This window comes from Heptranchias perlo, chromosome 32 (genome assembly GCF_035084215.1).
Source record: "Heptranchias perlo isolate sHepPer1 chromosome 32, sHepPer1.hap1, whole genome shotgun sequence".
Lineage (NCBI taxonomy): Eukaryota > Metazoa > Chordata > Chondrichthyes > Hexanchiformes > Hexanchidae > Heptranchias > Heptranchias perlo.
The window spans coordinates 23,940,008-23,954,776 of NC_090356.1; the positions used below are offsets into that span (position 1 = coordinate 23,940,008).

The 14,769-nt window shown below is 42.4% G+C and overlaps 1 protein-coding gene across 1 annotated transcript in view; it reads left to right on the plus strand.

Moving 5' to 3' along the window:
- Positions 1 to 14,769, plus strand: part of disp3 (dispatched RND transporter family member 3) — a 382,438-nt gene that overhangs the window by 236,933 nt on the left and 130,736 nt on the right. The window contains exon 6 of the mRNA XM_067970641.1: positions 9,825 to 9,961. Within this exon, the coding sequence (XP_067826742.1) occupies positions 9,825 to 9,961 (137 nt within the window). The remainder of the gene's footprint in view (positions 1 to 9,824; positions 9,962 to 14,769) is intronic.

Here is a 14,769-nt window from a genome sequence, read left to right on the forward strand (position 1 = left end):
CGGTTGCTGTACCGCGGATCCCTCTGTCTGCTGTCTACTGTTATATTTAAGCATTACTGTACCATAGTTTCAGCATTCCTCAAGCTGTCTCAAAGATTCTCGGGAATAGCTGAATGGAGATGGGGACGAAAGGCCCTGAGGTATGTTAACCTGCTAATGAGGTGATTGACCAATGTTCCCTCAGTTCCTTCGACCAGGTTGTGTTGGCTCCACGCGGAGTTTGCTCTGAGACTCGGAGCACTAGTGCACATTTGCAGACATGCACATACCGGGTCACAGGTCAACTACGTGGCTGTGTATGTTGAGTGGTGCCCTATAGGAAGGACGTTGAGGCAATGGAGAGGGTGCAGCACAAATTCAATAAGATGCTGCCTGGTATGAGGAAATACAAATACAGAGACTTGAAAACTTGGGGCTATTTTCATTAGAACAGAGAAGATTATGGGCTGATTTGATATTGGTGTTTACAATTATGAAGGAATAGGATAGAGTGGATAGAAACAGACTATTTGTAGTGAATGAGGGGTCTAAAACAAGAGGACATTGATATTAGATTAAATGTAAGCAACTTAGGATAGAGAGCAGGAGAAAACTTTTCATGGAGAGTTGTGGCCTGTAGAATGTATTACTGTAGTTAGTGATTGAAGCAGAATCATGTCAACTTTTAAGAATAGGTTAGATAGGGGGATAAAGGGAAATGGGAACAGAGCGGGCGTGTGGGATTTAATCTACTGCTCGTGTGGAGGGCAGAATGTTATTCTATCTAATACTGGTGCATTGTGTACCCACTTGAACTGGTTGGTGCAAGACTGTGGCTCAATTCACAATGGACTGTCAGTTCCAGTCTACAAGTGCTGCTTCCATCACTGGCCCAACATCCTGAGTGGGTCTTATCAGAGTCAATGCAGTTAGAGTTACTTTGGGTTTGGTATTACTGTATATTAGGGCTCTATATAAAAACATTGTGAAAATCTTTGTATAAGAAGATATCAGAATGTGTTCAAACTAAATGGGGGGTTGGAAATATGATAGTGGTAATCATAGTATGAGATATGGCACATCTAAAACTCATGAATTACCAGGAGTAATGAGAGTGGCAACATCTAGCAAAAGCATTAGTGCTGTACTTATAAAACTCGTTCTGCTTAAACTCAATGGGCTCAATTTTAAAAGTGAAAAACGGGTGGGTTGGGGACGGGGGGCATTGAAAATTGCCACTATTTCAGCCCCGTCTCCAACCTGCCCATTTCCAGGGGCGGGGCGAGGGGCGGGCGATCAACTCGCTTCCAGGAGGCGGGTCGGGCCTTAAAACCTTTCAAGGAGGCTTCGCGCCTCCATTTTTCACTAATTCCCAATTTCAACCCTTGGGGGGCTGGGATTCCCGGGCCTTCTGTTTTACGCTTCCTGAAAACAAAGACTTTCCTGCAGACTTCCCTGAAGACGTCCTCTCCCTGGCTGGTCTCCCATCCAACTGAGACCAGCCTGTCAATCAGCCGATCAGTCGAACGGAAACCAACAAAAAAAGATAAAAGACGTCCTTATGTCAAAACCGTAAGGCTGTCTGGGAAACCTGTACTAATGGGTTTCCTGACCTCAAATTGACCCTCCCAGCCCCCTTCCTGACTCGGTTTTAAAATAAACCCCAATATTTTTGTCCTGAATTTTTATGACAGGATAATTAATGGGTGAAAAATAGAAGTTTACATTTTCCCACTTGATGCTGTTATTTGAAATCAACCTATTGGCCACTTCCAAATCTCAGTAGGAAATAGAATTGCAGAAAGAATCTTCCTACTTTGTTAACCATTGGTGGCAGTGTTGCACCTGACGCTGTACGAGCAGTGGTATCGCATGGACTCATCATTACTAATAGTATTATCAATAGAGAACTCACAGATCAAAAGAAAGATCTGAAGCCTTGAAGGATATTGGATCAAAGATTTGAAGGTATTTACAAAAGAATTAAAGCATTGCCGATGTCAGCTCCAATTAACATCACGAGGTGCTGTTGCCATTAATTCCTCTCTATGGATTCCAGACTGATTTAACTCCAGACACTAAAGGGAAAAGAATTGCGAGGGAATTAATAAGCTGTGACACTCAGATTGGTAGCGTTCTTTTTGAACAGCTTAAGTAATATTCCTTTATATTTTGCTGAGTACTTCCGGCCGTAAAACTCAATGTCTCGCTGAAATGTTTTGATGTGTTGCTCAAGCTGCTTAACACCAGACTGGCCCTTTGAGATCTGATGAAAATGGAGGCAGAAATCCCAAGCCACAATGAGCAATGGTTCAGTCCGTTTCCATCGTTTTACCATAAGCTGTTACCTCATTCAGTTGGTGGCGGAAGAACAAGTTATCGATCTTTTAATGTGAAATCGCTCCAACCTTGGCTCAGGTGGTAGCAGTCTTTCATCTAGATCACAGGGTCATGGGTTCAAGCCCCAACGTGTTAATTGTATGATTTGTATCAATTGGTGTTGATTGTGTTCAGTTGGTGGGTCTCAATTGGGGACTCTCATATCCTTTTTATAGGAGAGCTTAGCTAGGGTGTGGTGTGTGTGTGAAGGGGAAATTATGTGAATAAAGGATTGGAAGTAACTGAAGACCAGGTGCTAGTATTCTATCCTTCACCACTGGGCTATCCAGTTTTAACACAGTGCAGTACTGCAGAAGTGCTGCATTGTCTGAGGTGCTGTCCTTTGGCTGAGATTAGTCCCATCTGCCAGATTCAGTGCTTCATGAGGATAATAGAAATTCCTGGAACGCTATTCCAAGAGGAGCAGGGACTCCTCCCAGTATCCTGGCCAAAACTTCGCCCTCAACTAACACCCCAAAAGCAGATTAACTGGTCATTTATTTCATTGCTGTGTGCAAGTTGGCTGCCTACATAACAGCAGTCATAGAATCGTAGAAATTATAAAAGAGAAGGAGGCCATTCAGCCCACCTCACTGATGCCAGTCCATCTCCTCAACTGGAGCTGTGTGCCTTAATCCCATTTCCCTGTCTAGTCCCTGACTCAGTAACTATTTGTAGGAAAGCATTCCATGTTCTAATAACCCTCTGTGCAAAATATTCTTATATCTTCCTCCTTTGTTCTCTGCGATAATCCTGAGTTTATGCCCCTTTGTTACCAATTTGTCAACAAGTGGAAGCAATCTTGCAACATTTACCCTCTCAGAACCTTTCCAGAGGTCATAAATATAAAATAGTTGCTAATAAATCCAATAGGGAATTCAGGAGAAATTTTATTACCAAAAGAGTGGTAAGAATGTGGAATGCTCTACCACAAGGAGTAGTTGAGGCGATTGGATAGATGCATTTAAAGGGAAGCTAGATAAGCACATGAGGGAGAAAGGAATAGAAGGGTATGCTCAAAGGGTCAGATGAAGTAGGAAGGGAGGAGGCTTGTGTGGAACATAAAAGCTGGCATGGACCAATTGGGCCAAATGGCCTGTTTCTGTGCTGGAGTTTCAATGTAACGCGATGTAACTTTCATCATTTTGAAAACCTCTATTAGATTCCCTGTTGCATTGAAAAAAGACTCAATTTTTCAAGCCTTTCTTTATCATTTTTACTGCAGATTTCTGGTAGACTAATGAATCTTCAATGTACTCTTTCTATAATTGGGTACCCAGATCTCCAACTGTGACCTAATTAATGTCTTGTACAAATTCAACATCATTTTCTTGCTTTTATAGCTGGTGTCCCATTTGCCTTTTTATGGTCTTTTCCACCTTTAGTCTTACCGTTTAGGATATGCTTCTTTTCACTGTTCTTTTCCTAAAATGTACCATGCATTTCTCTGCAGGGAATTGCATCTGCCACCTCTCTGCTGCCCTCCACTAAACTCATTGTGCCCTCCTTCCATCTTCTGTAACTGCAGTTGGCCATAGCTCCCAATTTAATATCATCAACAACTCGATGTCTAAACTATGTAGATAAAGGGAAACCGAGAGGTCCCAGCACAGATCTCTGAGCAAACCCTATCATTGTACCAAACTGAAAATATCCATTTATCTCTACTCTCTGTCCACGAGCCATCTCGCTATCCATGTAACTGCTTTCCTCAAATATCATGTGCCATTATTTTTGCAACAAGTTTCTTATGTGGCACCTTATCAAATCTTCTGAGAATCCATACATGCCGCATCTTCTATAAGAGCTTTCTATATTACACTTCATGATTTCCTTGAAACTTTCAATTAAATTGGTCAAGCATGATCTGCTCTTTACAAATCCATGCTGACTTCTCTGATTTCCCCATGCCTTTCAGAGAATCATACAATCTTATAGCACAGAAGGCGGCCATTCGGCCCATCATGCCTGTGCCAGCTCTTTGAAAGAGCTATCCAATTAGTCCCACCCCTTGCTCTTTCCCCGTAGCTCTGCATTCTTTTCCTTCTCAATTATAAGTACAATTCCCTTTCTAAGTATTCATTAATTTCATTCCCTATTATAGACCGTCGAATCTTACCCACAACTGAGGTAAGACTAACTGGCCTGTCACTTCCTGGTTTTTCACTTTTTGCTACCACCCAGTCCTTTGATACAATTCCCGTTGGACAAATTATGATTTGTGCCATCTGCTATCACTGTCCCAACTATCCAGTGCTTTTCTGGGATGCCTACCATCTGGGGCTGGTAATTTTTCAACTTTCAGTTCCATTAACATTTTTTTAATAGTTTTCTTTTGAGTATTTATCTCCGGTGGTGGCTCTTCCATCTCATCCTCAGTCGCATTTTCAACATTTTTTTTTGTAAAAGCAGACAAAATTCTTATTTCGCATCATTGTCATTCCTTCACTCTCAATTACAAGATGGCCTCCATCGCCTCTGAGTGGTCCCATCCCTTCTCTGAATATTCCTTTACTATCAGTATGTTTATAAAAGCCCTTGCTACTTCACTTTCTGTTCATGTCTTTGAACATGGTGTCTTTTCACTTTTTTAATCTTGTACTTGTTACATTTTTCATAATTTTCTTCTGTATTATCGATCTATAATTTTCATATGCCTCTTTTAGATCTCATATTTGCTCATATTTCTCTACCACCCCAGCCTTTGCTGCACTTTTTTTTTGCTCCTAGTCAGAATGTTATTTAACTTGTACCTTATTCATCACATATTTCAATGTCTTCCACTGCAGTCATTGCACTTCGAAGCAGGTCATTTCATGTGAAGTGCTTTGAGATGTTTCTGGGAAATGTGATAAGGCGCTATATTAATGTAAATGGAAACAAAGCCTCAGAATCCATGTCAAAACTGTAATTGTACAGAAGCTCTCAGTAGCCTGAAAGAGCAGCAGTAGCAATCCCTCGCAACAATAGAGAACTGAATGGCACAAGGACCAAATGCAGCAAGTCTGGTGATAGTAGCAATCAGTTTGTTATATAAGCTTTTCTGTCACTAGTACATCACTGAGCTCCAGCTTTGTAATGGTCCAGGGCTGGAGCAAAGTATATTCCACCATGTAGCTAACGCAGCTTTCAGCACTTTTTTTTTAATTGAGAAACCTAGATAGTGATTAAGTGACACCAAGCTTGGATTTTAACAGTCTGTAGGTTGGTGGGGAAGGGAAGATTGAGAGAAGCTTCTAGCAATTGTGCTGTTTAGATGGCTGCTGAGATTGGCCCAGAGTAACTCGCCCTCTGGAAGGGACTTTGGTTCATTCCTGCCGCTTTTCCTGCATTAAATAGTGACTACACTTTAAAAGTACTCCATTGGCTGTAAAGTACTTTGGGACGTCCTGAGGTCGCAAAAGGCACATATAAATACAAGTTATTTCTTTCTTGCTCAACAGTGACTCACAACTGCGCAGTTGAGTTGGGAAACTTAACCTGCACTGAATCATATCACAATCCCATGTTCCATCATTCCGTGACATTCATTGTGGAAGAACAGTTTGGAATATCTTTCTTTGCACAATGAGATGAGCCTTGTATAAATTTAATTGCAAGGATGTCACATGCACATGATAACTTATCTGTTGTGCATTTCCAGCAATTTCTGTTTTTGTTTCAGATTTCCAGCACTTGCAGTTTTCACTCCTTTGAAAAAAAGACAAATGGAAATAATGAGTTTATTTGTTTGTTTCTGTCTGTCTGCAACTCTCTATCTGGCCCATCTGTCTGTTGTTGTCACTCCTTTCATCTGTGTTTGGTTCTGCTTGTCTCATTCTTTTTCTCTGAAATATCTAAACGTCTTCCTATATATTTTCCACCATTCGTTAATGAGTGAAAAAGTTGGTCTGAGTAGAAATGGGTTTTCTATTTACACTGACATTTTGGGAGGGGGTCTCCTCTTTGGGGTGGAGTTCCTGCAGAGCGAAGCTACCGTCCATCGCTCTCTACCCACTTCATCCCCGACCTATTTTCCTGGGATGGGGCTCAGTAATTATTTGCGGCAGACTCCCAGCAAGAATCTTGCAGGTAAGATGGAGCCTGCCAGTGCAATGACAGACAGGGACCTAAAAGGGTGAGAAGTACTTGAAGATCTGAAACCAAGACCCGCTAAAGGCCTCATTGGAGTGAATGGAGAAGAGGCAGCTACAAGGGCAGGTACCCTTTGCTTCTCAGGGCCTACTGCCACCTTCCCCATGGCAGCTCCGGAAAGCGGCAGTAATACAGGCGGAAAGGACCCAGTAACACGTTTCCCCCTCCCCACCACCAATTGCATGTGACAGGCAGGGAAGGATAGGGCAGCGGCAGGGGGAGGGAAATCCCAGTCAGGATGGTGAGACAGCGGTAAGCATCATCTGATTTTTCTGCCGATTTTAGGCTGGATCTCAAAGGAAACTCTATCTCCCCCCCTGCCCCGGTCACATTCGTGACCCAAGGATAATCTAGCTATCGCCCATGTTCTGAATGTACCAGTGTTCCCTGTCACCCGCTGAGCTTTGTTGATGCCTTTGATCTAATGTACCCGTTAAAGAACATTTATTATTACAGATTTGCTTTTCACATTTCCTGCAAATGTTGGTCTATTAAATTAATCCCACGCCTGCTGGAAAAAATTCTGTGCATATTGAGTTTTTTCTCACTTCCTGGGATCAGATTGCTAGCTTGATTAGATTTGTTTGTTTCTGTCTGTCAGCAGCTCTCTGTCTTGTCCATTTGTCTGTTGTTGTCACTTTTATCTGTGTTTGTCTCTGCCTGTCTCGTTCTTTTTCTGTGAAATACCTAAACGTCTTCAGATATATTTTCCACCAGTCCTTAATGAGTGAAAAAGTCGGTCTGAGTAGAAATGGATATGGAAATCACGACTGTACGGGACAGGCTGGGTGGACAGCTGCTCTTTTCCTGTCAGACATTTCCATATGTCGAATGTGAAGACACTGAAGTTCTTAAAAAAAAAGCTGATATGCCAAACATGGATGCTCTGATCATGAAGGCATGGTTCCGATTGTCAGGTCACGTGTTGCGAATGTCTGATGAATGAATCCGGAAGACTGGTGCATTGACCACTGGGAAGTGATTTTGTGGTGGTCAGCAAAAGAGGTATAAAGGCTGCTTAAAAGCGACTCTGAAACAGTGCAAAATAGACATCCATAAGTGGGAACAACTTACTCAACATAAGAAAGCATGGTGCAAAACCATCCATGAAGGCACCTCCTACTATGAGACCTGTCGCACGTAAACGTCGCTAAATGTAAACGCCGCCTTAGGAAGTCTCACCTGAATAATCAAGATCCCCAACCTGGTGTATCCAGGATTCACTGTTCACTCTGCGGACGCTCATTCCCATCAAAAATAGGTCTCACCAGTCATCAAAGAACTCACTGCAGAAAATGAGACGATATTCCGGCTGTCGTCTTCGATATAGAAGGACGAACGACGATATAAATTCCACAAAGTTAAAATTGGTGGCACAGCCTCCCCGTTTGGAGAACAAATGTACTTAACGTGACATTCATGGTCTGAAACCTCACTGTGGGACCATACTGCGCTCATATGAAAGTCCTCAGTCTGCATTGATAACTGAGATATTAACCCATTTATCTTATTTTAAATGGCTTAATGCCTTTTGTTAACATACCAGACAGAGGAATTTCGAACAAATGCATTAACATGTTTTCACACTACTATTGCACAACAATTATACCCCATCAGACTCCCGATCTTCTTGTCCCTGTGTAATATAGAAACAGAAATTGCTGAAAATATACAGCAGGTTCATCATTGAATGGAAAAGAGAAAAGACAGATTAACATTCTAGGTAGAGTTAATTCATCCAAAGTCGGGTTAACCTGTCTTTTTCTCCTCTCACATGCTGATAGAACAACTGTATATTTCCAGCAATTTGTGGTTTTTACTTCACATTTGCAGCTTTTCTCTTTCTGTCTGACTGTTTCTAATGCTTGGACACTAATTGCGTTCCTGCTTCTTCAGCCCACAGCGACAGAGACTGCCACTGATCACAAAGATCATAAAATTAAAAAAAAGAAGAGACACGGTTTCTGCACACAGTATCAAATATTCATGAGCAAAGTCACGGGTACTCGGAGAGTTAGTCAACAAACTGGATGCCAAGGCGGATTCACGCTGTTCTGCTCTCCATTATCTGCTAACGAATAAAATCAACAGGAAGTGTGGTGAATAGGCAGGATTGTTTTGTACTTGTGCTCAGGGTCCCCCTTGATTGTGAACACTATCCAGCTCTCCTTAGAAAAGCAGCTATTAAAATGCTGATCTGTTGCGCAATATGAAAAGGATTATCGGATTACAAGAGCCTCTGAAGAAAAGTCATGGGGTTAGCATTTGAGGTCCCGTTTAGTATTCAGTCACACTGCACACTGTTCTGCTTTAAAGTTCGTGTTGACGGTGGTATTCTGAACCCTTTTGTTCTGATATTTGCCTAGATCTGACTTCTACCTGTTTCTTTCAAGCTGTCTCAACCTAAATTGGAAGTGGAATTAAACCCGAGTTATTTATGCATGTGGGGTGGCAAATTGGAAATTTCAGTTTAAGGCACAATCTTCTGAGGGAAAAGGCACATTGTTGAGGTTGAGCAGAAAATGCTTTAATATGCATTTAACCATGCTTTCCAACATGGGAGTGCTTGATGCTAACACTGGATGTCCAAAGAAATGAAAGAAGTTCTGTTCCCCAGGACTTATCTCCATCACTATAAGGCAGACAAAATTCAGCAAAATTTTTTTTAAATACTTATTATTTCCATTCTTTCACTGCTCATCCTTTTGAGGCAGGCCACTTCCACGTATCCTTCTGTAGTTGGCCGGATAGGATAGGTGCTGCCATATACTTCATCACCATTTACCTTCTCTCCAGCAAGAGACACAGGACACTATCCTCTATACATGTTTCAAAACTGGGGGCAAGGTATTTAGAAGACTTATTTGAATTGATGATTTTGTGATCTCACTGGTTGACACAGCAACCCAGAGGAACACTTCCCCCAGTTTCAAACATACACCTTCTGTGAAATGCAATATGGCACTGAACTGGAGAGCACATCAGGACACTATTGGGCTCAACTTATGCTGTTTGTTGTTTTCGTAGAAATGTATGCACACAAGGAGGCCATTTAGCCCATTGTGCTGGTGTTGGTGCCATTTCGCTGATCTCTGCCCGTATTTTTATAATTTTGTTCAAGTGTTTATCTAGTTTCCTGTAAAATATTATGATTGACGCGCCATCGATAGTCAGCTGTGACATTGCATTGCATATTCTAAAATGTCTGTGGTTAGGAATCAATAATGGTGGGACTATACGGCTAAATATATTTGTAGTGATCAACGTTGTGGGAATGTGGAGCCATACATTTGTATTGATTAATGTCCCCACTTTGTTCGTTACTTTTACAGGAAAGTGAAAGTCCTGTATGGTGGAACAGACCTGTTTGACTATGAAGTGAGACGAACATTTAAGAACGACATGTTGCTGGCTTTTATCAGCAGTGGGTGTATAGCAGTCCTGGTGTACATTCTAACCTCGTTTTCAGGTTAGTATCCCTCCCCATTTTAACCATTGCTATTTTTTTCCTGTGTTATGCATGTTTTTATTTCCATTTCCTTACCTTTACCAACACCACTCTGCAATGTGTCCACTAGGAGGTGCTAGAGAGTAGCGCTGGAGAGTAGCACAGAATAGTTCTAGCTCCAATTTACCCCTGTTCCTGTGCAAGAAATGCCCGGCTCTTGCCTATCTCTGTAACCTCCTCCAGCCCTACAACCCTCCAAGATCTCTGCCCTCCTCCAATTCTGGCCTCTTGCACATCCTCGATCTTCATCGCTCCACCGTTGGCAGCCGTGCCTTCAGCTGCCTAGACCCTAAGCTCTGGAATTCATTCCCTAAACCTCTTTGCTTCTCTACCTCTCTCTCCTCCTTTAAGTCGCTCCTTAAAACCTACTTCTTTGATCAAGCTTTTGGTCGCCTGTCCTAATGGACCAGAACTTGCTCTGACCAGCGTGGCAAGGCTATCCGCACATCCTGTGGACTAACACTACGAAGAACTTACCTCGTGATCTCCGACGTCCACTTGCCCCCTGTTCAATTTTTTTTTAAGTTCAGCGCTGTGATTTCAGCGCAAGTTCATTCGGAACCGATAGAGACTGTGGCAATGGAAGCTTCGCCCACAGAATCTGTCAAGAAGAGAAGGCACGCCCGCAAGCAGGCAAGTAGAAATCATTTATTTAAAGTAAACTTCTGTATGTTAGTTTAAATAAAAATTTATCATATCTTGTTATAAATAGCCAAGCGAATGATTTAATGTAATGAAACTTACAGAAGTTAAAAGTAAAAAAAAATGTTTTTAATTTTTAAAAATTATTTTAATTATCAAAATATATTAAAATAAGAGTAATATGACATTCCACATTTTTAAAATTTAATTTTTTGTTGTTTCGCAGTCATTAACAGTCATCGCGCTTTTAAAAAGTAGAGTAGGGCTGGTATTTTCCAGCATATCATTTGGTGGCGTAAGTATCTTTGTTCCAGCTGGGCAGATGGGTAAGTTTACGAATGTTTAATGATTTTATTGATTGTAGCGTAGGTGGCCCTTTAATTCGGAACTGTCAAACTGCTGGAGAACCAATGGAAACAAGTTCGCGATTTCCTGGTTTTAATGTGCATGTGTGCGTTCGCGAGCTTGCTCCCTGTCTTCGCTGGCAGTTTGAGAGGACACCATTGACGAACGCCATCCTCGGGTGAGTAATTTCTGGGCCATTATCTCTTTATGTGGCTCGGTGTCAAATTTTGTCTGAAGTGCCTTGGGATGTTTTTACTACATCAAAGGTGCTATATAAATGCAAGTTGTTGTTGATACCTTGGATGGGATCGAAGACTGCCTATATGGTGAATTGCAGACACAAATCCATGTCCTGCCATTCATTTTGGAGCTTCCACACATTATGCTACTTTGACCACGTCAGCTATCACATTTACTGAACTTGTTCATTCTCCATCCGTATTACATGACCGCTTCCACCTATCTAGGTCCCAGTACCATGAATCATTCCCTGACCGAGAAGGGCAGCAGGTGACCTAATGCCAACTCTCCCTTTGCCAACTGATGTGTTTACAAGATCAGCCCATGTCAACCCTCCCTCCTCATACCAGCTAAAACTGAGAACCCTCACTTCATTACCAGTGCATCTCTTTGTCACGCACAGCCAGCAAGACACACAGGGCGCAAAGTTCTATCCTTGTCTTGGGGAAGGTGTTCGTAGGAAAATATATATGGTATGTGGAGAATAATGGGCTTGTTCTGTGACGTCGTACCTTCGTACAAGAATGCTGTTTGCCAGTGATCTCCCTTGATGGATGAATGGTACATCTGTGAGACTTGCATTTCATATATACAGAAATTTATAAGGGTTGTACTAATAAATTGAACTTTTTTCAAACCCTTTCTAAAGGACTGTCTTAAATAGATAAATAGAAGACTTTCTAAAGGCTGTACAGGGCAACAGATCAACTGCCAGAAACCAATGGCAGAGAAAATATATGTGGAGCCTAGGAAATTTGTCAGCTCTTGCAATGTGCCCACCTTTTTAACTAGCCTGAATTTGCCTCCCAACACCAGTTGGAAATTACATTTTCATCCTTTCACATTACTATCAGATGTAGTCCTATGGAGGAAAACATAGGAATTTTGTGCATCCAGACACGGATATGAAACAACAAAAATGGATTCAGGACAGATATTCACTTTGAATAAGTTGACGAGGTCTAATTCCAATGCAGCCAGCCGTGTGCATTAACCTTCCTCAGATTAAACTGTCAGCCGTGGCTCACTGGGTAGCACTCTCGCTTCTGAGTCAGAGGTTGTGGATTCAAGTCCCACCCCAGAGAATTGAGCACAAAATCTAGGCTGACACTCCAGTGCTGCACTGTCGGAGGCCCCCTCTTTCGCATGAGACACTAAACCTAAGCCCCACCTGCCCTCTTAGGCGGACATAAACGATCCCACTGCACTATTTCGAAGAAGAGCAGGGGAGTTCTCCCTGGTGTCCCGGCCAATATTTATCCCTCAACCAACACCACTAAAACAGATTATCTACTCATTAACACATTGCTGTTTGTGGGACCTTGCTGTGTGCAAATTGGTTGCCATGTTTCCCACATTACAACAGTGACTACACTTCAAAAGTACTTAATTGGCTGTAAAGCCCTTTGGGATGTCCTCGGGTCATGCAAGGTGCTATATAAATGCAAGTAGACATATAACTATAAATAGACCTAGAGAAGATGTTTCCACTTGTGGGGAAGTCCAAAACTAGGGTTATAAATATAAGATAGTCACTAATAAATCAAATAAGGAATTCAGGAGAAACTTCTCTACCCAGAAAGTGGTTAGAATGTGGAGCTTGCTACCACATGGAGTAGTTAAGGTGAATAACATAGTCGCAATTAAGGGGAAGCTAGATAAGTACATGAGATATTATGCTGGTTAGATGAAGTGAGGTGGGAGGAGGCTCGTGTCGAGAATAAACACCGGCACAGACCAGTTGGGCCAAATGGCCTGTTTTTGTGCTGTAAATTCTAAGTAAGTCTTTTTTTTCTTTCTCTAACCTTGCCACAGAACAAAGGAAATTCCTTATAGACATCTCAGAGATATGGTTGGCTGATGCCATTTTTATGCTAATTATTATTGTGTACAATTTTAGGACCCTCCCTCTGCCCCCAATTATTCGAACAATATAAGAGCAATGGATAAATTGCAGCATAGATTCACTAGGATGTTACCAGGGATAAGGGCTTTATGGTTATGAAGAGACTTGAGAAGTTGAAGTTTTTATAACTACAGCTGAGAGCAGTGACCTTATGAAGGGTTACAATAAGGTGTCAGGTAGAGTCTACTGATCAGTGAAACAGTGACAACAGGTCACAGATTTAAAGATAATCACCAAAAGAATTAAAGGGGAGATTAGGAAAATTGCTTTACACAGAAACGGCTTAGAATGTAGAATTCTGTGACACAGAACACAGTTGAAGCAGTATCCATGAGTACTTTCAAAGGGAGCTAATTGCTACCAAAAGAGGAATATTAAAGGGTATGGGGAGCGAGCGGGAGAGTGGGATTAGACTAGATGGTTCATGTGGAGAAAAATACTACCAGAGACTTGATGGCCCATTTCTGTGCTGACTAGTCTATGATTCTAAGTGGATGGCCCAAGTATCCATCCCACAAAATATTACTATGTGTAACTACCTGTTACACATTTACTCCTGACCTCCATTTGGGAAATGTAGAGTGTGGTACAATAGCCAGTTGTCTCATACTAGTCAGTAAGAGTGAAGATGAAATAGTTGGTAGGATGCTAAATAAATGCAAGTTTGCTCTTTAAACAAGTATTTGGGCAGATGTATTGTACCTGCACCTGGCGTCACTTCTGGTGGTGGGAGTTGGTGGATTTGTTCCACAGAAAATTCCCACACCTCTTCTCCAACCCACCCCCTCCCCCCACTACCACTTCCTCCCCCTACTAAAGCTCAACCAAATTACCAGCAAAGCTACTTCTTCCCCTACAGGCAGCCACCCATGTTTGCTCTATAGTTTTGGGGACACTGGCAAGTACTGGAGAACTGGAGCACGAGTGTTAAGTCCATGGGGTAAGGGATGAGCGTAGGCTTGACGCCAGTTCCACTCAACTCCTGACCTGAGACACCCTGAGGTGTGAGGTGCTGAGAGGATGGCACAGCATCTTCCTACGAGAGGTAAGGGTAAATCAGATGGGAGGGACGTGCCTGGATGGGACCTGCACTTGCCAACAGCTGGTTGCCGGGAGAATTGGTGGCCGTTTGACCCTAGGCGTAAAGGCCGGACAGAGCCAAGATGGAGAGACAGTTTACCAGAAAGGAAGGAAGAAGAGGGGTTGCGTTTATGTAGTGTCTTTCACGACGCCGGGACATCCCAAAGCAACCAATGCAGTACTTTTGAAGTGTGATCACTGCTGAAATGTAGGAAAATGCGGCCGCCAATTTGCACGTAGCAAAGCCCCACAAATAGCAATGAAATAAATGATCAGATAATCTGTTTTAGGTGTTGGTTGAGGAATAAATATTGGCCAGAACACGGGGGGAGAACTCCCCTGTTCTTTTTCGAATAGGGCCGTGGGATCTTTTATGTCCACCTGAGAAGGTATGCGGGGCCTCGGTTTGACGTCTCATCTGAAAGACGGCACCTTCGACAGTGCAGCACTCGCTCAGTACTGCACTGGGGTGTCAGCTGGATTATGTGCTGATGTCTCTGGAGTGAGGCTTGAACCCACAACCTTCTGACTCAGAGGCAGAAGTGCTACCGGAATG